Source organism: Rissa tridactyla, chromosome 2 (assembly GCF_028500815.1).
Source record: "Rissa tridactyla isolate bRisTri1 chromosome 2, bRisTri1.patW.cur.20221130, whole genome shotgun sequence".
NCBI classification, from domain to species: domain Eukaryota; kingdom Metazoa; phylum Chordata; class Aves; order Charadriiformes; family Laridae; genus Rissa; species Rissa tridactyla.
Window position 1 is genome coordinate 119,105,692 of NC_071467.1, and position 23,966 is coordinate 119,129,657.

At 42.5% G+C, this 23,966-nt stretch overlaps 1 protein-coding gene across 3 annotated transcripts; it reads right to left on the reverse strand.

The window, feature by feature from the left end:
- Nucleotides 1–649: 649 nt before the first annotated feature.
- Nucleotides 650–23,715, reverse strand: CTNNB1 (catenin beta 1). 3 transcript variants are annotated; one of them, XM_054190821.1, is made up of 16 exons: nucleotides 23,311–23,715; nucleotides 9,099–9,159; nucleotides 8,394–8,621; nucleotides 8,003–8,256; nucleotides 7,675–7,913; nucleotides 7,386–7,587; nucleotides 6,908–7,052; nucleotides 6,355–6,458; nucleotides 5,931–6,269; nucleotides 5,507–5,665; nucleotides 4,442–4,561; nucleotides 4,139–4,289; nucleotides 3,926–4,047; nucleotides 2,685–2,745; nucleotides 1,711–1,931; nucleotides 650–1,422 (listed from the first exon to the last, which is right to left on the reverse strand). In XM_054190821.1, the coding sequence occupies exons 2-15, from the start codon at nucleotides 9,109–9,111 to the stop codon at nucleotides 1,723–1,725; spliced, it is 2,346 nt and encodes a 781-aa protein (XP_054046796.1). In that variant the 5' UTR covers nucleotides 9,112–9,159; nucleotides 23,311–23,715; the 3' UTR covers nucleotides 650–1,422; nucleotides 1,711–1,722. The 3 variants fall into 3 exon arrangements, with proteins under 3 accessions (XP_054046796.1, XP_054046795.1, XP_054046797.1); XM_054190820.1 differs by having other exon boundaries at nucleotides 23,331–23,713; XM_054190822.1 differs by lacking the exon at nucleotides 1,711–1,931 and having other exon boundaries at nucleotides 23,331–23,715.
- Between the last annotated feature and the right edge of the window lie 251 nt (nucleotides 23,716–23,966).

Genomic DNA, 23,966 nt, shown 5'->3' on the forward strand with positions numbered 1-23,966 from the left:
GGGGGGCACAGTCTGTTTTGTAGTTTCGTTCAGCTCTCATCACCTCGGGATCCCAACTTGAGCCAGGATCCTTTGCAGCCAAGACCCTCTCTGATCTTCTGCCGGTGAACCACCACACTGAAGCAGGACCGCTGGGGAGTGTGTGCTCTGGGCCGAGGCTGGTGGCAGCTGCACTGTGCAGATGTGCAGTCTGGGAATGAGCCAGCAGTTTAAGAGCTGCTCTCTCTGCTTCCGACTACACAGGTGCTGTCTCGAGAGAAGGCAATTGCACACAGCTCATATCTCACACAGTGACTGAAGACTAAGGACATGTGAAAATGGGTTTAAGCTACTGAACCAGCTGAGAGTTTGTAAGGAAAAGAACTTCCTCTGCCCCTAATGACAGTGCACACCTGAAGAGAGCTGAGCAATGGGCAGTTCTCACTTTCTGCTGCTATTCCAGTATCAGAGGTAACTATTCCTTAGGGGTACAACAGAGGTAACGGGTTCTCGGCTTCCTCCTCTGAAGTACTGAAGTTGTTGTGCAATTCCAGGACAATTTTCAGGTAACTTGTAAAGACAGCATCTGTCACTCGTTTACTGGCCAGCCCAGCCTAAAGCATGCCACACACCAATATACTTTATGATCTGAAATAATTTGACACAGAGCGAATTAAAAGTTTACTTTAATTTTGAACCATTTTATAACTGCATTTTTCTCATGAAGCATCTGTATCACAGCAGGCTACAATAACTTTGGGATAAAAGGCAACTGGTAAACTGTCCAATACAAGGTTCCAAATAAACAGTTCTTACTGGCCCCTACCCAGACATATCCCAGATAAAGTTTTTGATCAAAAACATGAAATAGATCCACCTGCTTATTTTAAGCATATTAAAAAGGAAACTAATTGGACCATTTCTATTTGTCTAGTTTTTTATACAAAAAGGCTACACAATGTTACACTTTATTCAGAATACAGTTAGAGCGATTATGAATTAGTGTTCTACACCTTTACTCAATCCTTAAAAATTAGAAACTGCTGTAGCATATTCACTATAACTTAATACTACGAGAGACTTTAAAAAAAACTAACGACAATTACTGCGAAAAGAAAGGCTACTTCCAAAGCAAGCAAGGTCAGTACCATTACAGAGATTTAAAAAAAATAATAAATTTTTAACAAGCAAGGCTAGGGTTTGATAAATTCCATCTTGCAATTCATTCTTGTGCATTCTTCGTTTCTTGAATCACTCCCAAAATCCATTTGTATTATTACTCCTCGACCAAAAAGGACCAGAACAAAAAGTTTACTTCAATTGTTCCCATAGGAAACTCAGCTTGGTTAGTGTGTCAGGCACTTTCTGAGATACTAGCCCACCCCTCGAGCCCTCTCAGCAACTCTACAGGCCAATCAATGCAAGTTCATTCAGATGATACAGCTGCAAAGAGAAAAAAAACAGGTGTCAGCGTTCCTGAGTAAAGGGCTGTTTTCACACATTAAGACTGCATGAAGCCAGTGCACAAGACATTACAGTTAATTACTTCCACGCTTCACGGCAGAAGTCAGTTTGGAGTGTACTGATCGTGTGTTTCCAGAGCGTTTATTCGGTATTCTGGCACACCGGGACCCAACTGAGCCAATCCCTCCCTGCCAACCAAGTCCTCAGTCCAGTCATCTGTTTTTCTCTTTTTGTTTTGTTTTTAAATTCAAGGTTGGAGCTTCTTACCTAAAGGATGATTTACAGGTCAGTATCGAACCAGGCCAACTGATTACTGTCACCTGGAGGCAGCCCATCCATAAGGTCCTGGGCATGGCCAAGATCTGGCAGACCATCAACTGGGTAGTCAGCACCAGGGTGGTGGCCACCCATTTCATGTTCCATCATAGGGTCCATACCCAAGGCATCCTGACCGTATCCGCCAGAGTGGAAAGAACGGTAGCTAGGATCTAAGAAAGTTAAAGGTGGCAGAGGGAAAAAAAGCATAATGTTAACAGATGTTAGATGCATCAGAAGCTGCAAGTATCAGTGTGTGAGAAGATCTTTGTAGCCATCTAATTTTTTTTCTAGTTCAGCCAAGTTCAAAACAATCTGTTGCCTGCCCTTAATGGCTGTTCCATTGTTCAGAACAGCCTTCCAGTACGATTCTGCAGACAAAGCACACTGCAGTCAGAAGCACGAGCAGATTCCAGCCAAGCCATTAGTCTGCACAATCAACAGTACTAAAATTCAACAATACTGCAGCAAAACGAGGCTCCAAGACTGTAGACTTGCTTCTGAAAGACTAGTCAAAAATAGCTTAGAATCCTGAGGGAAAGGCTAGCGTTCAAGTCTATAGACACTTACAGACTAATACATTCAATACCAGCTTTTGTTTTAAAGAAAAACTGCACTATTGGAATTGTCAAGTCCATTTGTAAAGGATTTAAAAGATTTCTGGAAACAACAGCTCAGCGGGAGATTCTCCCACAAGACTCAGACAAGAGACGCCAGTTTTGCACGTTCATACAGCTCCCATTTCAGTGCTGCCAGTGGGGTTGCAGAAACTGGTTATTTGAACTGGCAGTTCCCCATCTGCCTGTCCATTTGCAATACCTTGCCGAAGAGTAATTCACTCTTCACTCATTTGCAGTTCTCCTTTAAAATCTATGACTTGACTTCGTCCAACCTAAATTTAGTCAAGGGGAACGGAGGAGACGTACCATCTGGGCGGTATCCAAGAGGTTCTCCCTGGGCACCAATATCAAGTCCGAGATCCGCTGTCTGGATGTACACAAAAAATTACAAAACAGTTTTAATGTCAGGTCTTTGGGCCAGCACTAGTAATTCTGAGTGAGTTTAAAAAGTTTTGAAGCTTGCCCCAGTTCCCTGTTTAGCAGCTCTTCTGCAGCGAGCACTGCAGCATGGTCCTTCTGCGAACATGAAATGCCTTTTTAGCCAAGCATCTGCATCCAATATGTAACAGCCAGATTTAGGCAGAGGAATCCACAGATCACTGGAAGGAGGGTTCTGTTTGGGACCGGTAAAGATGGGGCACTAGGAACACTCTCCTCCTCAGGTACACCTGCACAGCTCCTGCAAGTCAGCTGTTCAGAGACTCCTGAGCCAGCAATAGAGCGTTTAAGAGTTCTGAAGGGACCTCCCCCAGTTTGTCCAATTACAGAAGTAATTGGCCAGTCTGTAGTGTAATCACGTAACTCCAACTTCAAAGAGATACTCCATTTTAGCTTTTTTCCCACATTATTGTGGTAGATACAGATTTTAGGAAAACAGAAGACTGAGCACTGAAATACTACAAGTCAAGGGCTACTGTCCTTTACTTAGTAAATACATACAAGGTAAGACAAGCTGGGCTTCTGAATCTTAAGAATCTAGGGGAAGACAGACTTAGTGAAACCTTCCCCATACTCCAAGTGCACAGCTTGTTTTCAGTCGCCATTCACTGTGTGTCCCTTTAAGCATGAAAAAAGGGAATGTGAGATAATCAAGCCTGCAAACATACACAAGTCTGAAAGCTCAATTCTAAGGAGAACAGAAGTTGCATCCCCTCCCCAAGATTACTAGTCCTACATCATTTGCCCAATAGAAGGCTCACAGGATATGCTTTATGCTTATGCTTCCCTCACATCACTCAATTTTTGCACTCAGAGTTCATTATGTGCAAAGTTCTTCTATACAGCTTTGCACGCCACTGAGCATAATAAGAATAATAAACTTTAACAGCAGTAGAGAATGGACTCTTCCGATCTGCAAGGGAAGAAGCAGCTCTAAGGCCGCTTGCCACAGGTTCACTGAACCTGAACATGTGGAGCGAGTGAAAAAGGTACAGCCATGTGTAAAGCTGGGCCAGATCACTGATGGCTTCTACACTTCATACTGGAAGGAGAGAGGACTTGGAAGCAAGGTTTCCCCGAGGAACCATGAATACAAAGACATAACTCACCTCGTTCCAAGCCATCGGCTCAGTCCGGAACAGAGAGCTTGTCAATTCAACCGAAAGTCGCTTCTTATAGTCTTGTGGTTTGTCCTCAGACATTCTGAACAACACTGCAGCTGCGTATGTTGCTATCGAAAGGAAGAGTGATTTTAGTAGAGATCGAGTCTTCTAGCAACTTTTCTAACACAAATGTGAAACCTATCTTTTAAGTTCACTTACCAACACCCTCATTCCTAGAATGAAGCAGTTCTGTTAAGGGGGCAGTTGCACCTTCAGCCTCAATTGCTTCAGCGGCTTCCTTGTCTTGAGCCAGTTCACAAAGTACACCTGCAGCTACTCTCTGGATGTTCTCAATGGGAGAGTACAACAACTGCAACCAAAACACAAGGGTTTCTTCAGCTCTTCAGCTTGAAACGAGCTCTTCAGCACAATCTGACTTAGCAGTTCTACCAAGGAAGCGTAAGAGCCATTTTACTCGTTTTTCTAGTACGTACTATAGCATTGTCTTGAGCTCTTACTTACCTGCACAAATAGTGGAATGGTATTTAGACCCCTGATTACGATTCGATTATGAACATCGCGTGCAAGAATATGCAGGGCTCCAGTGCAGCCCTCGACAATTTCTTCCATACGCACACCCTCCTAGTTAAGGGAAAAAAAGGCATTGTTTGAAGTTGAGATATTGTGTGCTATCTTCTAAAATGACTGTCAAAAACCTGATCACCCTGTCAACAAATCAACTAAAACTTGTCCCTGCGCACACCCTCTATCTACTGCTGGCCTTCAAACTTAGCATCCCTGCTAGGAGCTGGCCCAGTTTAGCCACCTACATTCAGTAAGAGAAGCATCTCAGTGGAACTCCTCCCAGTGTTCTCATTTTTATTTCAGTTCATTATAAACTTCATGTCTGACAACGCTGGCTTTTCTTCCCCAAGAACAATTAGCTTGGCAGTTTACTAAGTTTGAAACAGTGGTCACAAGTAATGAAGAGGCCCCTTCCTGCCTCTGCAAGTATTAATTACACATCTGTACTAGTAGGTATTGCTTCCATTTGCCCATGCTGAGGCAACCTTCCCTTCATTAATGCATTTAACGGGCAAAAAAAAATCAAGACCAATCTTGCCACACTGACCTGGCATCTAAACAGGTAACAAGTACAGAGCCCGTATAACTCCTCACTATTTTTCCAGCTCTAAGCACCCTTGAAAATAAGCTGAGAGAGCGTTCTTAAACCTGTACTTCTGAGGGATGAGGTGGTTCTGGTTTCCTGGTAGAGAATACTTGCCTTGCCAAAATAAGAAAAACCCGTATTTCTATTATCTACAGCATTCAGAATTAAATGGTCTAAGTAAAATCAGAACCAAGATTTAGGCATTATTATTTAGTTACTTATTTAAAGAACAGCTTCAGGCCTGCTGAGATAGAATTACGAGCATGCCAAGAGAATAATAATATGAATTAGAGACAATGATAAGACAACAGCTATGTAGACCAAACAACACATGACTGAGGCACACTGATAAATGAGGAGTTTTAGGGACAAGTTTTACAGAACGGACGGAACTTTAGTTAGTGGTGGACACTTACCACAAACTGCTGTTGTGTCCCACCCATAGAAGTACGTCGCTGGGTATCTTGATGTGCTCTAACCAGCAACTGAACTAGCCTTGGAATAGCACCTTGTTCACGCAGCGGGGCGTGGTTTGCAGGACAGAGAGCAAGATTGCGGATCAAACCAACAGTAGCCTACAGTTAAGAAAGGAAGGGGGAAATAAAAGAGCATGGGGGGGGGTGCGCTTGCTGTTAGAGGTTCCCTTTTTTATTTTTTTCCCATCAGTTGATCCCAAATGCTTTAATCACTAGGAGATGGCGAGCCAGGTTGCCCAATTGAAGCAACTTTCCCATCAGACAAGTTACATTCCCCAACACTTTGGAAACAACTTTTCACAGTTAAAGTTACATTTAAAAAAGCAGGAGTTTTCAACCCTGAAAGCTGTGAAGGATTATTTACCTTGATCAAAGGCCAGTGTGATGGCGGGTGCAACAGTTTAACCACCACTGGGAGTCCATAATGGAGACGTACTGCATTTTGAGCCATCTCAGCTTCTTGATGTCTGCTGGTGAGGTGACGGAGCGCACAAATAGCAGGTTCTGTGATGTCTTCCCTGTCTCCAGCCCGAAGAACTGTGCGCACAAGAGCCTCAATGCCACCAACCTGGCACACCATCATCTTGTTCTTGTAATTGTTGCAAGTAAGGTTAGAAAGGATGCCAGCAGCACAAGTCACAACATTAATATCATCTGATCCTAAAAGCTGAACAAGAGTTCCTAGAAGGCCTTCCATTCCCTCCTGCAGAAAAAGAAGGAAGAAAAATTTGTCTCTCCTCTTCCGCTATGTTGACTTTTGACCCTGATCCCTTAGAAAAACCATTTACCTGCTTTGTTGCAGCATCTGACAGATTTCTCAGAGTCCAGAGACAGTTCTGGACAAGACGCTGGCTTGGATCTGTGAGGTGGAGTCCCAAAGCTTGCATCCCACCTAGAAGATGGTACAGATTTGACACCATTACTCAGATGCTCATCTGGTAAACAGTCAGGTCCTTCTCTTCCTTAAAGTCTGAATGTGTATCTCACAAGCTTCTGGCTCTTTCGTGGCATTTATGGCTAGGCCCTAACCTTTTCATCACATAGAAGAAAACCCTGAGATTCTTTTTTGACACTGGAGACCTTCTAAATGTATGCATATTCTAAGGGGACCATTCTGACAACGCTAAGGCACTAAGCTATCCAGCTAACAACATAGAAGACTTACACAAAACAGTCTGACTTTTATACTTCTGTATACTAAAGGCCTCCAAAACTAGTTATGGACTGAAGGACCAATCCAAGTGCAATTTTTTATGCTGGCAGCTTCTGCTCTTGTGTGAAACGCACCGATCCTGCAGTACCATATAGCTTTGTAAATTATCATGGGTACAAGGTACTTACCAGCTTCAACAATAGCAGGTTTGTTGCTGGAGCAGACTGACAACACCTTCAGCACCCTACTTGTGGTCCACAATAGTTTCTCGTAAGTATAGGTCCTCATTATATTTACTAGCGCCTGGGGTCCACCACTTGCCAGAATAATCAGCTGAAAGACAGCAAAAATAACATTTATCTGTCAGTTCTTGTGCTTGTCAGCAGGAAGTAATTGTTGCTGACTTACACCCACCATAGGTTACAGATCTCTAAAAAACTGTTCACATCTGCTGGTCAGGTCAGTAAGTTTTGCAGTCTCGCTATAAGCATGACTGCATTTCCGCAAAATAACTCCTGCGTCCCTCACCCCTTACAAGGTCAGGACTGACTGGCAAAAGCCCAACATGGCTGAAGATTCATAATAAGAAGATCAGTACAGAGGAGCTGTTAGGCCATTCATAGCAAGCTTGCTCATTTTAAGTGCTTTAAGAGCAGAGGCACTTACCTTACTCTCTTGATTGCCATACGCTAAAATCTGAAGGCAGTCCGTTGTGATGGCCAAGAATTTGACATTCGTCTTGTTGAGCAAGGCAACCATTTTCTGCAGCCCACCAGCAAGACGGACAGCCATTTTGGCTCCTTCCTGATGTAACAGGAGATTGTGAAGAGTTGTAATGGCATAGAACAGCACAGAGTCCACTGGGGACCTAAGGAAGGAAAAAACCTCATGAATACCTGCACCTACCAGTAGCAACTGAAAAAAAACAGAAGTACTGTCTTAGTAGTCCACATACCCAAGCATTTTAACCAAAGCAGGGATGCCTCCTGATTTGAAGATTGCCAACAAGCCTTCACGGTGATGTGAGAGATTGTGTAGTGTACCTGCAGTACAACGGGCTGTTTCCACATCGTTTGTATTTTGCATGGTACGTACAATAGCAGATACCATTTGAGGAGATCTCATAATAGCATGGCGAGATGCTTCCTTTTTGGATAACTGATGAACCATAACTGCAGCCTTGTTCACCACAACCTACAAAAACATTTGAAGAAAAGTTTTAGTTTTAAGGTCGCTGAAGAAGCCCCACAAGCAAGTTACACCGAGGGAGAGAAAATGCTGACCTGGTCCTCATCATTCAACAGTTTGGTCAGTTCTGGGATTGCACGAGTTGCAAGTTCAGCATCATCTTGGTAGTTTATCAAATTAACAACAGCATGTTTTAACATCTGGGATGGCTCAGCCAGGCGTTGCACATTAGTTGGATGAGCAGCATCAAATTGCGTGGATGGGATTTGCATTCCTTCATCCAGCGTTTCAGGGAACATAGCTGCACGCACTCTCTGAGCCCTAGTCATTGCATACTGGCCATCAATATCTGAAAAACAAGGTAAATCATTACCTCAAACTAAGAATAAAAAGACCATCTTCTAGATCGGTAATAATTCAGTATTTAGGTTTCTGTATTGTTAAGCTGCATGTCTAAGCAAACCAGTGTAATAGAAAAGGCCTTACCAGCAACTTGCTCCTGGGTGAAGGACTGAGAGAATCCCTGCTCCCACTCATACAAGACTTGTGTCGTGTCCACATCTTCCTCTTCAGGATTTCCCTTGCCACTCAAGGAGGGAGCAGTTGTTGTGGCACCGGAATGGATACCAGAGTCCAGATATGATTGTTGCTGCCAATGACTGACTGCTGCTTTTCTGTCTGGCTCCATTGCCATATCCAACTCCATCAAGTCAGCTGTAAGAAATCATTGTTGAACAATTAAGTTTAGTTCAATTACTCCAGCATGTATTAATCCTTCAAGAGATGACACAGATTTTAAATGAAAATAAAGCGTTATAAACAACTATCTCAGTCCAGCAGAGGTAGCACTGGAAGCGAGAGAGCAGTTTTAAATGGAGGCTTTAAGTCGAACCAGTGCAGACGTCTATAAGCCCGAATATCAGACAGGGCAATCACTGCTATTGTGACCATCTTAGTCTTTTTCCACATACTATGATTAGGTACTTGACTGTACTTAAGGGACCCAAAATGCTTACGATGACAAACGTATTTGCAGGTTTGAGTTCCAGTTGTAAGTTATTAATCACTGTAGCAGAGCAGACATTATTCAATCCAAGTGACTTTAACAAGTTAAAAAAGGGGAGTAAGGAGCAACTGTTCCTTATTAGAACTGCAAGATTCTAATAACAGGAACTGTGATGCAGTATATACCTTGGGTTGCCATGTTCCTTGTTGTGCTCCCAGAACTCTTTCTTGCTGCCTTTCAGAGACCCTAAAAAAGAGCAAAGTTAGAACTTCTTAAACACCAATCAGAGCTAGTAAGACAGAATTTCGTATTAGAACACTAGAATTGCAAACTAAGACTTCACACATCTTGCCATTTCATTACTACAGTGAGTATATTCAAATACTAATTAGCAAACCCCCATGGACGGAGACACTAAAGAATGAGATGTATCACCCAGATTTTTTCTGGCAGACTATATGTAAGATATATATTCTCCTCTTAAACTGCAAAAGAAAAAGAACTGAAGACTGACCATGATAGAGCCATTTTTTACTTCTCTATCCTTGCATGAGATGAAGCCCAGACATTAAATTCCACAGCTTGGACATGCCACAAAGACAAGGGCTAAACATCAGACTTCCTCATTTCTCTCAAAGACAACTACTCTTAAGATACTAGCAAAACTGTTTGATACAGAGCTACAACAGGAAAAGCTGAAATGACCATTTAATGCAAGCAGCTGTTATTTCACTGGTACAAAGACTGAAGAGTTATAATTGAGCCTCCTCCTTTATTCCTTTCCTGTACCACAAGAAGAAAAGTTTCTTGTTACACAAAATACTCTTACTTGACGCTAAACTGAAAATTGAACTGAAAAAGAACTTATAAACAAATGTTCTCCTTTAGTTGCTCACACTAAATCACCAAACTGTCTTCTTTTTGAGGGGGCGAAAACCAAGATAATTGGGGGCAGGAGGCTGAAATACAATCAAACGCCCTATCAAAATCTTCAGTACGTACCTCCATTTGATATCACTAAGCAGTACGGAAGTATTTGTACCATAAATCTGTATCCATCTCTTCGCTAACTCCAAAAGAGAAACTTGAGGCTACAGCTCCACAACGGGTCACTCAAGCTGTCATACTTTTATTTCATTTGCTCCCCTTCCCCCCGCAGTCCAACGCTGTTTTCAGCACAGACACAGAGCTGGTGACAGCCTATTCTGGGAGCTAGCCAAGCAGAAACATTTGTAGTGGTAACTAGTGCAGTGAGCAAAACCATCTCTTCCAGCAATCAGCTTTCAGTGTGCTGTTAGGTGTTAGAGCTATGCTGATCAAAACATTCCTAGACAATGAAGTAAAGGCAAGCCACTAATCTCTTTAAAGGACAGGTTTGCAGTACTGTGTCAGGAGAACAAAGTCCATTTGACCCTGTATTTGTGTAAAGACTGATTTTCCTGTTTAAGAGTTTCCTTCAGGAGCAGCTTTTAGAAAATCATAATTAAACAGAAGACAGGCCTGCAGTTTCAAGAGTCTCACTGAATAGGATAGGCAACTCTGAGGCAAGCTTGTATTTCATTGTCTCTGAGCCAGCTGCAGGATACTCCAGCAGCTCCTGAGCAAACTTGTTACTTCGCTTTGCAAATGCCAGTGCTGTTTGTCCTGACTCCGCACTCCCACAACTTTTGGCAGCAACCGTTCCCCGGCGCTTTTAAAATGGACAGTAGATCTGCATCTGCAGCAAAGCAGCATTGAGCTGATTTAAGACATAACACAGCATACAGTAAGAACCCTGCTATGCAGATGGAAACACTTAGGTCCCTAAACCAGTCCTACTTCACAGCCTGGAAGAGACTGGCCAGTCCAATCTACTCCTCAGTCTGCACTCACAGTACAACCATGTTTTTCCAGTCCCTTGAACACTGCACTCTCCCAACGTGCTGTTAGGAGTTTGGGAGTAGCAGTGGTAAGGGGAAGGAAAAACTACGTCATGCTGTCAGTCCACCATTAATGCAAAAATTCCTCTGAGTAGCTAAGTTGGAGGAAGTGCCTATACAAAAGCTCGATCGCTCCCTGCAGGTCTTATGCATGACTTTGTCAGCCCCACTAACACCTTCCAAACAGAAAGTTGAATAGCACTAAAAGTAAAATTTGCATTTTTGCAAATTTTCCCCCTAATCCTCACTGTAAATCAGATGTAACATTTGCAACAGAAAAATAGGCAAGATCTAACTGCTGTGATTCGCAATATGCTTAGTACAAAAGAAGATCTATTTTTATTGCAACCTTTCTTGCCTCCTCCTATCAGGAGGTTGCTAATAAAAATGATCACCAAGCTAGTTTGGAAGTTAACATACTGGTAGATTCACCAGCCAAGAGTATTGACTATGCTTTGAGATAGCTACTACCACCTCAGATTCAAATATGCAATGGGGAGGGGCTTGGCAACGACGTTTATAATTTCCTTCCACTATTAAATTATGCATGAATAAAGGCAGCTGGCCTACAGCAACTGCACTCTGAAATAGTTATTTCAATTTCAGCAGCCTGAAGAGATCAGCTGTACCATTTGGTACAATCAAAAAGACCAGACTCACCACTGAACTAAAACACTATTCCAAAACAAAGTTGAAGAACACGTACAAAATAGGAATGAATAACACTGAATGAAGTGTTCAGAACTGCATTATCAGTCAGATATTTTGTCTTTGAAATGCTGACCTTAGGTCAGCCCGTGAGGTGCACCTGAAAGTTTCTAACATCCTAATCTGCGTTTCATTCACCTGTAACCCCCCAGAAATTCCACGTAGCATTTTTTTATTTAGATCAGGAAATTGGTTTTAATCCTAAGAGTTCAAAATTAACTGCAGCCAAGAAACAGGGGTACATTCTGTTTGGTTTTAGGGTTTCTGTAACTGGATGTTCGCCCATATTTTCCTTCCCATTCTCTTCTCGTTTTACGAGGGAGTAAACTTGAGCCCAGACAAGCTGCTGGCTTGTCTTCCTGTGTGTAACTGACAAGGTTAACTGCTACAACTAGGTAGAGATGTTTGTGGTGTTCATTTCCCTAACAGAAACTGGATCAATGCATGCCAGGTGGGGGCGAGGTGGTGGGGGAATGGAAACAAAAGAAAAATAAAAAAAACAACAACCAAACTCTGCTAGGATAATTGTAGTCTTCAACCATGAACTATATACCAGCTCCCTTTAAATTGAACTCCTATTCAAATTTACTGGAGGACATATGACTAGCGACATTACATTGTCAAGGTCAGTCATACAGATCTTAACAAAGAGACAGGAGGACAAACTTTAGCATAACTTCAAGCGTCTGTAAGCCTCACTATTTTTAAAGGCTACCTGGTACTCAGAATTCAGGTTTGAATGTTGATAAACGTCATGTTATACAGAAGTTCATATGAATGTGCTGCCAGGACTTATGGGACTGCTCACTTCTTAAAAACCTCCTCCTCCCCTATGACACTATCCACTTGTTTAGCAAGCAGCAGCAGCTTTAGGTTTAAACAGAGGCTGTGTTTTTTAAAATAGATATTAAATTCCTCATACGAAGAGCAATGCAAGACATTGCACTAGACTGTGTTGTGTACCATCAGTCCCAAACTCGCATTTGAATTCTGAAAAACTGAGAAAAACGGTTCTGCAAGCTTAGCAGGCTTATGAGCTAATAATTTGAAGTTAATACAGAAAGTAATTAAAATTTCTTGGTTTTCAAAGGAATAAAAGAGGAGGAGTATTTTGACGGTAATAAAAAAAATTAGGTATTAACTTCTGATTGTGGAAAAGAGTTAGGCACATGCCAAGGAAGTCAACAAACCTACAGCATTTCTGAAATCTCAACAATATTTCTGAACAGCTTCACTAAAACCTAGATGATTCTCTTTCTAAAGATGTTAAAACTCCCTTAGACACAGGGAATACTGAATTGTTTACTTCTGCTCTGTCTTACAGAGGACAAGAACTGTGAGAATAGCCTGCCTGGGGAGGAGGTGAATATCAGCACGATATTTACCTGCCTGGTATATCAAGACTACAGCACATTTGCACCTCTGCTGCCAGTTTGTCTAAGATAAACCCATTTTCATTGTCAGCTAAGCCATTTTGTTAGTCTATGAAACAGCTCGTATTTGCTGCTTGTATTAAATAAAAATGCATCCATCTTCTTTCAAGGTTACTACCTTAATCTTAATAGAATCTCTTCATTAAGATTGATTCAGATTACACCTGACTGATCTGATAAACAGTCCCTCTTCCCTTCATAAAATAAGTCAAACTTAAAAACTTTGCACGTCTTCCAGAAATCTTTTGTTTGAGAGCAGTATGCGACTAAATCTTGTATGAGAAGTGAAAGCTGACACGTGCAGTCACCATGATCTATTTAAAGGGAACATGTCTACTGACCATGTTTTCATATGTTTCTCTATGTCTCATCTAGGACAGCAACTGCACTTTAACCATCAGTGCTGAATGACATGTTTTCTTACATAGAACAGGCAGATCTTAATCTTCTTTTGACAGTTACAGCAGTTAAAAACATTGATGATCTACATACAAGTACTGAAAAATAGTTTTTCTTCAAGTGCTCTAAAGTTATTGCAACCACTACCAAGGTGTTACTGGAAGCATTCTTTGGGTCTAATTTTATAACTGGTCTTGTTTCAGGCAGCTGCCTGCCCATAACATTGCTGTGTATCTGCTTTACAAAGAGTCAGTAGCCAAAATACACAGCCCACATCAGTTCCACAACTAATAGCACCTGATAACCACAGCACTCAGTTCTATGACCCAAGAACAGAAATATATCAGAAACTTCCTAATTAGCCTTAGTTTTCAAGTGGAGATATGGGAAATACATTCAATCTTATCCTGGAAGTTACTATTCTGTTTTCTAGAAAAGGAAGGAGGGTGATGGTGGGGAGAAATCTTTTAAGTAAGACAATACTGATAGTGGAAACATCACAGAAGCTTCCAGGGTGTATAAGCTCTTTCAGGCATGAGTGGCTGACCTGTCTCCTTAAGCAGTGTTTGGTCTAACCTACCCCAGAGCTATAAGCACTCCTGCCTCAAGTAAGCCTACTTCTACTGCTTTTAGTCTTATGAAGACACAAGCCAACTGAGATAGTTGCTTTAATATTCTTTAGGAATAGCACTGAACTGATTAACAGGAAGCCATAGATTGCGTATCCACCAATGAAAACAAGGACAGTACTTGTAATGATGCAGGGTATTTGCATTGTTTCTAAGTTAGACAGTTCCAGTTGTGGATTAAGGAGGGAGGTGATAATGTCAGAAGTTAAAACGGTTGTCATTTGCCTTGTAGGTCTTAATTTAGAAAGCTTTAGTTTTTTGAAGGGTAAACAAGTTCAAGAATTTTTACCACAACTCTGTTTTAAACTTCTAATTATTTCTTACCCAAACATGGATCAAGTCCTCTTCTCCCATATCCTCACAGATATTCTAAACAAAACTTAACTGAGGATTTTTATCTGGCTTCTATGGAGCTCTGGGGTAAAGCATGCTTTGTAGGTAATTTTGGAGGCCCCTCATGTAACAGATGCTTCTACAAAATTAGTAAGAAGTCCTGAAAGTACAAGTTCAGTGTTGTGTGTGTTAAGGGATTTTAGAAGCTTACTGTAGGAATGACAACTGGAGTTTACAATTTTTCTACACAATGAACAGAATATACTTTATTTTAAAGTAGGAACAGGTAACATGCTTGAGTTTCACTCTGAAGACTTGTATTTTTAAAAAAATTTAATCTTTCTTGTACAAAGGTACCACATAAGATTAAATACAACAGTTTTCCTTAAATACATTCCATATCCACAAAACAAGTACTAAACAGCATTCCCACATTCTGTCTGAAGTAGCAGCATTTGTAGTCCTCAGTCACTTTGTCAACTCTGTAAGGAACAGCTGTATTTGGTGAGTGAAGATTATTTTGAAGTTAAAGTTATATACAGGCATTAGAAGGCCTTGACTATTATCAAATTAGTCACTCACCAGTAGTGACTTCTGGATTAAGAAATTTTTCAAATCTTTCCTTACATCAACAATTTAAGGACCTGGATGGACAAGAACTATTATGAAACTATTTTCTCTCAAATAATGATTTAGGACTGTAAGTTATCACATTAAACAAAGAAATAGACCACTTAGATATTTCTGGAGACTATAGAGGTTTATCTTATTATCTATACCAGGAATCAGAATATAAAACTTACTGGATAAAAAAAGAAAATCTTGTCATAGGCCATCTGAAGATATCCTGAGTAAATGGAAGTAACTTACAGAATATGTAACACCAAAAGGAAACAAGTCAAACCATACAAAAAACCAGGCAAGATACAAGCTTCTGTTTTCCCAACTCTAAAACATTTCTATCTTCTTTCAGGTTAGAAGATAGAAACAGTCATCTGTAGCCTTCCCTACCACCTCAGAAGATATGTCACAGCAAGAGCCAGAGCAGCGTTACTGTATTAAGTTGTGCTAAGAAGTAGCAACCTCAACTATTTCACTTCTACTGAAAACTAAGAGCTACCAATAGTGACAGGAATCTTACCCAGCATGCCACAGCACACACCCACACTGAAATCCAGCTTACTGATCCTAGACTGCAACAGAACAAACTCTTTCATAAACTTTAACTCATGACAAAACTGCTCTGGTCATTTCCTCAAGCAACATTTGTTTAACATTGTTCCCTCCAACCACTAAGTGATAAACTCTCTGATAAACTCAGTATCCTATGTAATCCATCCAGATCAAATTTATCCAACCTAGAATGCAATGCATTCTACTCACGTCTTCAGAAAGGTAGAAGATGCCTTGCGAACAACAGTAAGTTCTATTTTAGATTTCGCTAATCAGATCACAGTAAGTTTGACTCTGAACCCAGAATATACAGTCTTAGCTGTTCTTTAGAATCTCTTAATAGTAGCACCTGAAAGTTTGTTCCTCCTATCAAATATTAGGAAATTAAGAAACCTAAATGCTTAACTGACCTTTCTCAAAGATTAGCAGGTTCTAACTTCCAAGCTTTAAATATCCTTAATACATGCTGAAAGAGGCAACAAACTGCCTTAGATAATCCACAGAATTAAAGTGGAAGAGGGGTATTTGACAGCACACACACAGATCTGCCAACACTCACCACAAGTTACCTCTGCTTTCAGCCACTGTTTTTTGCTGCTTCATTTCGACTCCCCCCCCCCCCCCCCGCCCCCATCAGGAATCCCAGTTTGCTGTTACATCAATTTTTCTGATTTTTCAGCCTTGGTATCCTGCCTTAGAAATTATCTAAAAATTCCTTTCCATAACAGGAATGCAAAGCAGCCTCCCTACACTAACTTTTATAAGTTTTGTTTTATAAGAGTTCATTTGATGCCACATCACAAAATAAAGTGTTATGCCTGTCTCTTTTCAGTCATCTCAGCAATCTAAGAGCAATTAAGAGCACAGAGTAGAGTTTCTATTCACAGGCTCATTACCTAAACCAAACAGCATGCAAATATTTCTGGTTTTACTAGACTTTTCTTAAGAAATTTGATTACAACTGCTTAATGGAACCAAGTGCAGGCATCTGGTAATCTTGACTAGACTTAAACACTGGGTTAGCTGTATTAAAAGTGAATTTATTTCTCAAAAAAATGTCTAGTGAAGGAAAGACTCAGGTTACAAGGACAGAAAATAAGGTTCATCTTTGAATCCAGGCAGCCATAGGCAGACATGGCAGAGGGGAGGGAAAGGCTGTAAAGTTTATTCTACCACACTTCACTTCCATTAGAACTGGAGCACTAGGAGTGCTCTGCTGCTCCAGGACACTCACCTGTTTTACTTTCCTCTTCCTCCCAAAAAGGACAGCAGGCTAGCAAAGAATCACACTTCCTAGCCAGCTTGCCAAATGATCAACTGTGACAACTCATTAAGTTTCAAGTGTGGTTGACACTATAATGTAAGTGTAACAAGATCCACATTTTGCTTTGCTCACTCTAAGTACAGAATGAAACTACCTATTATCCAAGTGGCAATCGATCACTGAAGAGCAACTTTAGCCACTGACCAAAAGTTCAGGTAACAAGATTTATCAGAAACTTCGTGAGTTTTCACTGCTAGATAGGATGTCTTTTAGCTTCGGGCATTGAATGTCACTGAAACACAGCATTCTGAGCAACTAACACAGCATTTCTACACTAACAGCTTGTGCAATTAGTCAGGGTCTTCACAGGTACTAAGGTTTAAGTACCCTTTTAAAAGCAACCCATTAGAAGTTTCAATAAAGCAACAGTTAACATTGGTCCGAGAGCCGTGGTCAGCCAATAAATACTTCAGATAACTAATCTATAAAACGATGAGAACCTGGAGGAGAATTCAGAACAAGCACATCAGCTAAGTTACTAGAAAAGTAATAAAGTTCACCTGGGCTCTGATCTGCACAATCATTCTAGGAGATAAACTTTCAAACTTCAGAACCTGCCAGGAAGCCTCCCTAAAAATGAAGCTGGCAATATCATATAAAGTTTCTCTAATACCTTTGATGCACAGTACTTTTACTCTTTAGGACAGACATTTTAGAGAAACTCGAGTGGAAATTATATATCAATAGGACACCTAGAGATGCCAAAAGGTACTTGGCAACAGTTACCTACCACCATAATTTCTTACAACTGTCAGTGTACCCTACAGAATTTTGTTTGATGCTGGACAGAGCCTAAGGCTGCCAGTACATGGCTGGGCATACTACGCAATGTAAAGATCACACCTTTTCGCATAGTCCCATACTCTTTGCCACTTATAAGCATACTTATACCAGAGCATCTGAAATCTCACCGCACTGGATCTTGTCACTTCAGAGAAGTTACAGTGCTTGGATCCACCAGCAGTTATTTTGACCTTTACCTAGAGAAACAATCAGGAGTTGCAAGAGGTCTATCAACACAATCCTTTATATTCAAAATCATGGGCAAGTATACCAGCAGCTTCTAATAAGATCTGCAAAGAAAATAAAGTGATCTTCTCAAAGAGAGCTACACTTTCTGCACTGGGTGTTTATTTGTCCTCTATAAAAATCTCTGGTTGTTTCCATGAGCTATAAAGCAGCAGCTGTGCTCAGGCTGCCAGAGAAATTATCATGTTTGAAAGTAATGGTTTAAGAGAGCTTTTCACTGGCAAGTATACTGCAACACTAGCAAAATCTATCATTTTATTAATAGGTAAGATTGGGTCCAAGTACCTACAAATCCTTCTTCACTGTCCAAGAGAGGGGCTGATGATAATCTTAACATTTAAGATGAGAAGTGAGGAACTGCTTCAACTACTAATCAGGTGTTACACATTCAGCTTGAGAGCAAAAGTAATAATCTTCCCCACATAATGTACATATCAACCCTTTGACAGCAGTTTGCAGCTCAGTATTAAAGGACTGGTATGACAGTTTCAAGTTTATGAACTTGCATTAAGTTCATAACAAGATTATCAACCCAATTACTCTTATGCCTTAATTGTTTTGACCAACTAAGCACCACCGCCTCATGCAAGTAACCTCAAAACAGTTACTAAGCCACTTCTGTTCAGCAACGGATTTACTTTGAGATCTTTTGGTCACCAGCAAGCAAATTAGGGTTTCACACAGCATTCATTGCATTTGAGTATCTCTTCATGGCTGCAGTTTTATTACCACGGCTTAGAAAGTTACCACCTCTTATTTGCAGGACACAGCTAGGTATCTACATTATACGTAGTCCTGCCTTTCTCAGTTAGGAATAAGCTAGTGTTTCTGTCTAAGGTTTAGTTCACAAGCATTACTCACCTATCAACTTGCACCAATTTACAGTTTTGGGTCCATGTGCCTCTACTTTCACTGAGTAAGATGTCTATAGTAGAGATGTCAGTAGCCAGGATGAAACATTGTTCTTTAGTCTTACCTAGCCACATAAAAAGCTGCCATCACAACCATTTAATCTATGAGAATTTAGACTAATATTATACCACATTGCATTTAACACTAAAAGTTCAGCAACAAACCACTGCCAGCCCTCAAACTTCCTGCCCACTTAGTTTTGAGTGTCAAAAAGATACTTAATGGTTCTACAGTCATTTAATTTTATCATGATCACGTACATCACTAACGAGAAGGTTGACAGCCACTGTATTACAGAACTATCCTTTCCTGCAGTCTGTGTAGAGCTTAAAAACCTTCATTTCCGCTGGAATGGAGTGACGATTTAAGAAACAAACTCCCTTCCAAACCAGTAAGTATCTAACCATAATCTAGTTTCTTCTTAGGCTGCAACCATGTAGCCAGCCCTGAACTTGGATGTTAAAACATTAATCTCCATGGTTTAAGAAACCAGAGTGATTAGTCATAATTGCACTGACACTAATGAAATACTTATGGATCTGAAAGTGGCTGCCTTTCCTTGTTTGTCAGAATAGCTATGTATTTACAGTATAGACTTACCAATACTCCAAAAAGTACTGCTTAAGCAACAAACATGCTAATGAAGTCTGACACTAGAAGATGTTTCTTCAACTCACTTTTAATTAAGGCAAACTGACAATGCAACAGCATTTATCAGCACCTTTAGGATGTTAAGATTTCTGGCCACTGGAGGGCACCTGAATTGTTGCCAGGACAAGACAGAACTACTTGCTACAATTGCTGCAGAGTTAGCAAACTTCTCCAATTTATACAAGTCTATTTAGCACAGTAAGTCAGCCCAGAAATGCTAGTTCCAGCAAATATACTTACAGTGCACATTGTGCATTTGCCAACCCCAGTGATTTCCAGCTAGCTCATAATACCTTTTTAAAAGCAGCAACCTCGAATACTAGATTAACTCTTTCAACCTCTAAGTGAATTAATTTATTCCATAAACAAGGCTCCAAAGTTGATTTAGTATTAAGTAACAGACCAAGTACTTTATTCTGCAACACTAATCCAGCCAGTGTACATTGTTTCCTAGAGCAACTTGGAGCATTAACAAAAAGTTTTTCTGTAATGAAAGCTGTAAAGCAACATCTGCACCCATACTTCACAAAGCAACAAAAGCACAGGACACATTAGCTTTCACACGAAATCAGAGTTAACAGATTCAAAAGGGCAGGCAGGTTAAGCTACAGGTATGCCTTTCACCGGCTCACCCTTATTAAGGTGGTCCATACACACAGAAATGCCAGAATAAGGTTGTGATTAGTTCCTTCCTTTCCACTCCAAGTTACCTACCAGCACAAGAAACTTTATTGGCTCCTTTCTTCTCACAAGAGGCAACACAGGCCATACAACACTAGGATATTAAGACGTTACCTTCTTGGACTAAGGCCTGATCACAGACTACAGTAAGTTTTACCTTGGAATCAAGTGCCAGAAATCTATATTAAAAGTTAACCACTGCCAGGCCACCTTACATTGGCAAGCCTAACCAATTCAGTTGGTGCATGACATCAAAGCACCCCCAAAACAAGTCTTCCAATGCTTAACTCAGCAATATTTCCCTGCCCATCTGATCAGGATAATCATTTTATCTAGAGAGACAAGAAAAGTCCTATGCAATACTTACTGCCAAGGAGTCTGCACAATTTTGCAAAGTTAAGATAGTGCCATTTCTCTGTTACTGCACAGTCATCCAGCAAGGCAGGGGGCTCAGAGCCGGCAAATGTGCGCAGTGAGGACCCAAGAGCCCGCACAGTTTCTCACAAAGTTTTATCAGGCTTCATGAAGTTCGATGTTCAAGATAAGTAACGTCAGTCCTGATTTTCCTGCTACGGTATGCAGTCTACCAGAGTCACAGAACAAGTTTTGCTGCAAGCAACTGCGTGATCACCACAACCCCTGCGTTACCAGCTTTATCTATGAATTAACATGAGTGATTCCGATTACTGCTGTATTTGCACACTAGTCTGCCTACTAAACAATATTTTGCAGAAACACCCTTATCCAGGAGTTTCCAACTGCACATTCAGACTGACTGAAGCTTACAATAGCCACGTTTCCTGCCCCATTCTTGCTGCTTCGGCTTCTACACCTCAAAATACTGAAAAATCAGTTTAGAAGGCCACTAGTACTAACTTGTTGTCTTTACAAAAAATAATTAACTTTCTGAAGTATTGGGTTCTGAAGAGTTAAACTTGAGTTTTTGCTGATGTTAAGTCGGGAAAGACCACCATCCATTTAATCCCTTCCACTGTCCATCTGAAGGGCAACCAGGCTTCATGTCCAAGATTTGATAAGCCAGTTACTGACACACCACCTAGTCATAGCAAAATGCTAGAGTTCATAGACTACACATCAAGCAACAAGCCCAGGCTATTTATTGGTTAGGCAAGAAAAAGGAAGCTTGGTTTACTCAGGCTGTAACGCAACATTTGAAGAACTGACTTTTTCAATCAAGCTTTACTTTGTATTAAATCCTTGCTTTTAGAAGCTATTGTGCATTGCATTGTCCTTTCCATCAACATGTTTTTACTTATTTCTCCCCTAGACTCTTTGAAATGATGGGCCACAGACCAACATGAACATTCCCACGCATATCAGTTTAAACCTAAACAGAAAATATCTGAACTAACAGCCAAGCAAATATGACATTTCTTTAGAACAACCCCAGAACAGCAAGACACTTGATACGAATTTTATGCTGAATTTAAAGAGCCTTAAAGCCTTGTCTGAACACCTAAGTAGCCTCATTTTTAACCATACCAGCCATTAGACAATTGACACAGTAGCCACATACCTGCAGCTGTCAGCACATTTTTATTAAAAGTGTGAGATTAACATTAGGTTCCTGGACTATCAGCTACTGAAATTCACATTATAACTTGGCCCAATAAACACCAGTAAGTTTTGCCCTTTGCACTGTTTTAAAGCCTTGCAGTAGTACCTTTTTGTCATTCAGAAGCAAAATCATAATTGGTAAGTTGCTCTCTGGTATGTCTGAACTTAACATCAAGAAAACCCCTATACTCTTTCAGGTAGTTTTCTCATCTTTGCCTTTACTATGTAGTATCAGCACATAAAGATCCTGTTTTACTAAAACCCCTCCTTGATTTCCTTCCATCGACCTCAGCATACCAGCCCAGCCTCTTTCCATTCACCACTTGCATACTTTGGGGGATGGGAGAACCACAGATGTCTGGAATATACAGAGTGTCAGAACAATGGCTGCTCCATGAGAAAGAGATCAAGAAGGAGCTGATTGCAAAGATCAACACTGCAATTCCTAAAGTCACAAGTTGCCCATAGTACCTTCACGGCCTGCCCTTTCTTACCAAAAGGGATAATCTTCAGTAGAGGTTTTTGAGAAGAAATTCAGAAAGAATTCGCACAGTGTCCTAAGTCAAGTTTTGGCTAGGGAAGAATTTAAGGTTTTGCCAGATTTAAGAAACCTCGCTGCCCCAGGAGCAACTGATCAAGCATGAAAGAGAGCTGAACTAAGCTTTTCGGGAAAACACGTATCTGGAGCTCCCTGTTCCACGGGAAATCAGAAACAAGTGCCCTGTTTCTTACTGGGAGTAACAGCAAGTTGCTTCACACACCTCAGTTAGTTTGAGAGGCTGCAGTCGCCGTCCGTTCCCCCCCCAGTCCGCCATAGAAAGCGGCAGGCGCTTCCCCTTGCAGCATGCGAGCCCCCACACCGCCCAAGTCATTCGCTACAAGACTCCGGTAACGTGGGTGTTAAAAACTTAATTTGATTGCTCCCAGCTCCGGGGAGCTTCATTTCGGTGACACCCAGAAGCAGCACAACCTCCCCAGCACATAGGCTTGCAACTAAGACCGAAAACCCACAAGGCAACACATTAGTTATCTCCCGCTGACTGCGGTGACCGTGAATAGTTAATTACATTCGGTACAAATGAACCCGTCCCCTGCTCTCTTCCCCCTCCTACCACCGACGGTGGTCTGCAGCCCACCGGCGAGTTAGTACCCTCCCACCACCCCCCCCCCCCTTAAAAAAAAAGAGGGGGGGGGGGCATGGAAGTACCCTGGCCTCGGCTGCCAAGGCAGGCGGGGGCAGAGACCCAGGGAGACCCGGGCGGCCGCGACTCGCACCCTCCCGCAGACCCCCAGCAACCACCCCCTCGCCCTGGGACCCGCTTCCCAAGAGACACCTCGGGAGCTGCAGCTGCCGCCTCCTGCAGCCAGGCAGCTGTCCGGACCTCCCAAAACACGAGCCCTCTCCTCCTTTCCTGCTTCCCCCACCCCCGCTCCCTTCCCACCCCCACTCCCACCCAGGCAGCGTCCCCCGCCCGCCCCGTCCTTCCCGCCTCGCCGCCGGGCACACCCTGGACCCCCCCAACGGCCGCGGGACGCAGCGCCCGCTCCCGCCCGCCCCGGGGCACCGGTGGCCGCCTGAGGGAGGGGGGCGGGGGTGGTCCCGGCCCGGGCTCGCCTTAAGTTCCCACCGGAGAAAAGTGGCACTAACGTCGCAGGGAGGCGAGAGCACAGGGTCCCCCCAGGCTCCGGCTGCTGCTGCTGCCGCCCGGGCGATCCCGGTCCGGTCCGTCTTTCCTTCCTTGTTCCCCCGCTGCTGCTGCCGCCGCCGTCTCCTTCCTCCTCCTCGCTCAGCTCTTCACTGACGGCGGTGCCCCCGCCGCTCCCTCCCGGGTGGCGACGGTACGGGGCGGCAGTGTTAGTGATTCCCCCCTCCTTGCTCCGAGCGCTGCTGCCGCTCCTGCCGCCGAACCGAGCGAGAGGCTTAAAATGGCGTCGCTCACAAGGAGGTTCTTATAGTGAGCGCCGGGATCGGCTGTATCCTGCCGCCGCGGCCGGGCCCAGCGCGCAGCATTCCACAGGCACCCAGCGCACAGGGCAGGGGGAGGAGAAATAGTGCCCGGCTCCCAGGGCGGAGGGAGACAGAGAGCGGCAGTGTAGGAAAGAGGCAGCGGGCGGGGGGGGGCAAGGCCGTGGCGGCGGCGGCGGCGCGGCGGGGGGAGGCAGGGCGGGCCGGGCCGGGGTGAGGCGGCGGAGGGGAGGGCGGTCCGGCGGGGGGGGGAAGACGGGGCCGTAGAGACACCTTATTCCGGAGGTGGAGAAGAAGGATCCGAGGTCCCGGCTGAGA

Coding starts and splice junctions, on each gene's coding strand:
- CTNNB1 (XM_054190821.1), bottom strand. Junction 7,914..8,002: donor TGTTGAATGATGAGGACCAG/GTCAGCATTTTC, acceptor ATGTTTTTGTAG/GTTGTGGTGAACAAGGCTGC. Junction 4,048..4,138: donor TTCTAGGAATGAGGGTGTTG/GTAAGTGAACTT, acceptor TCCTTTCGATAG/CAACATACGCAGCTGCAGTG.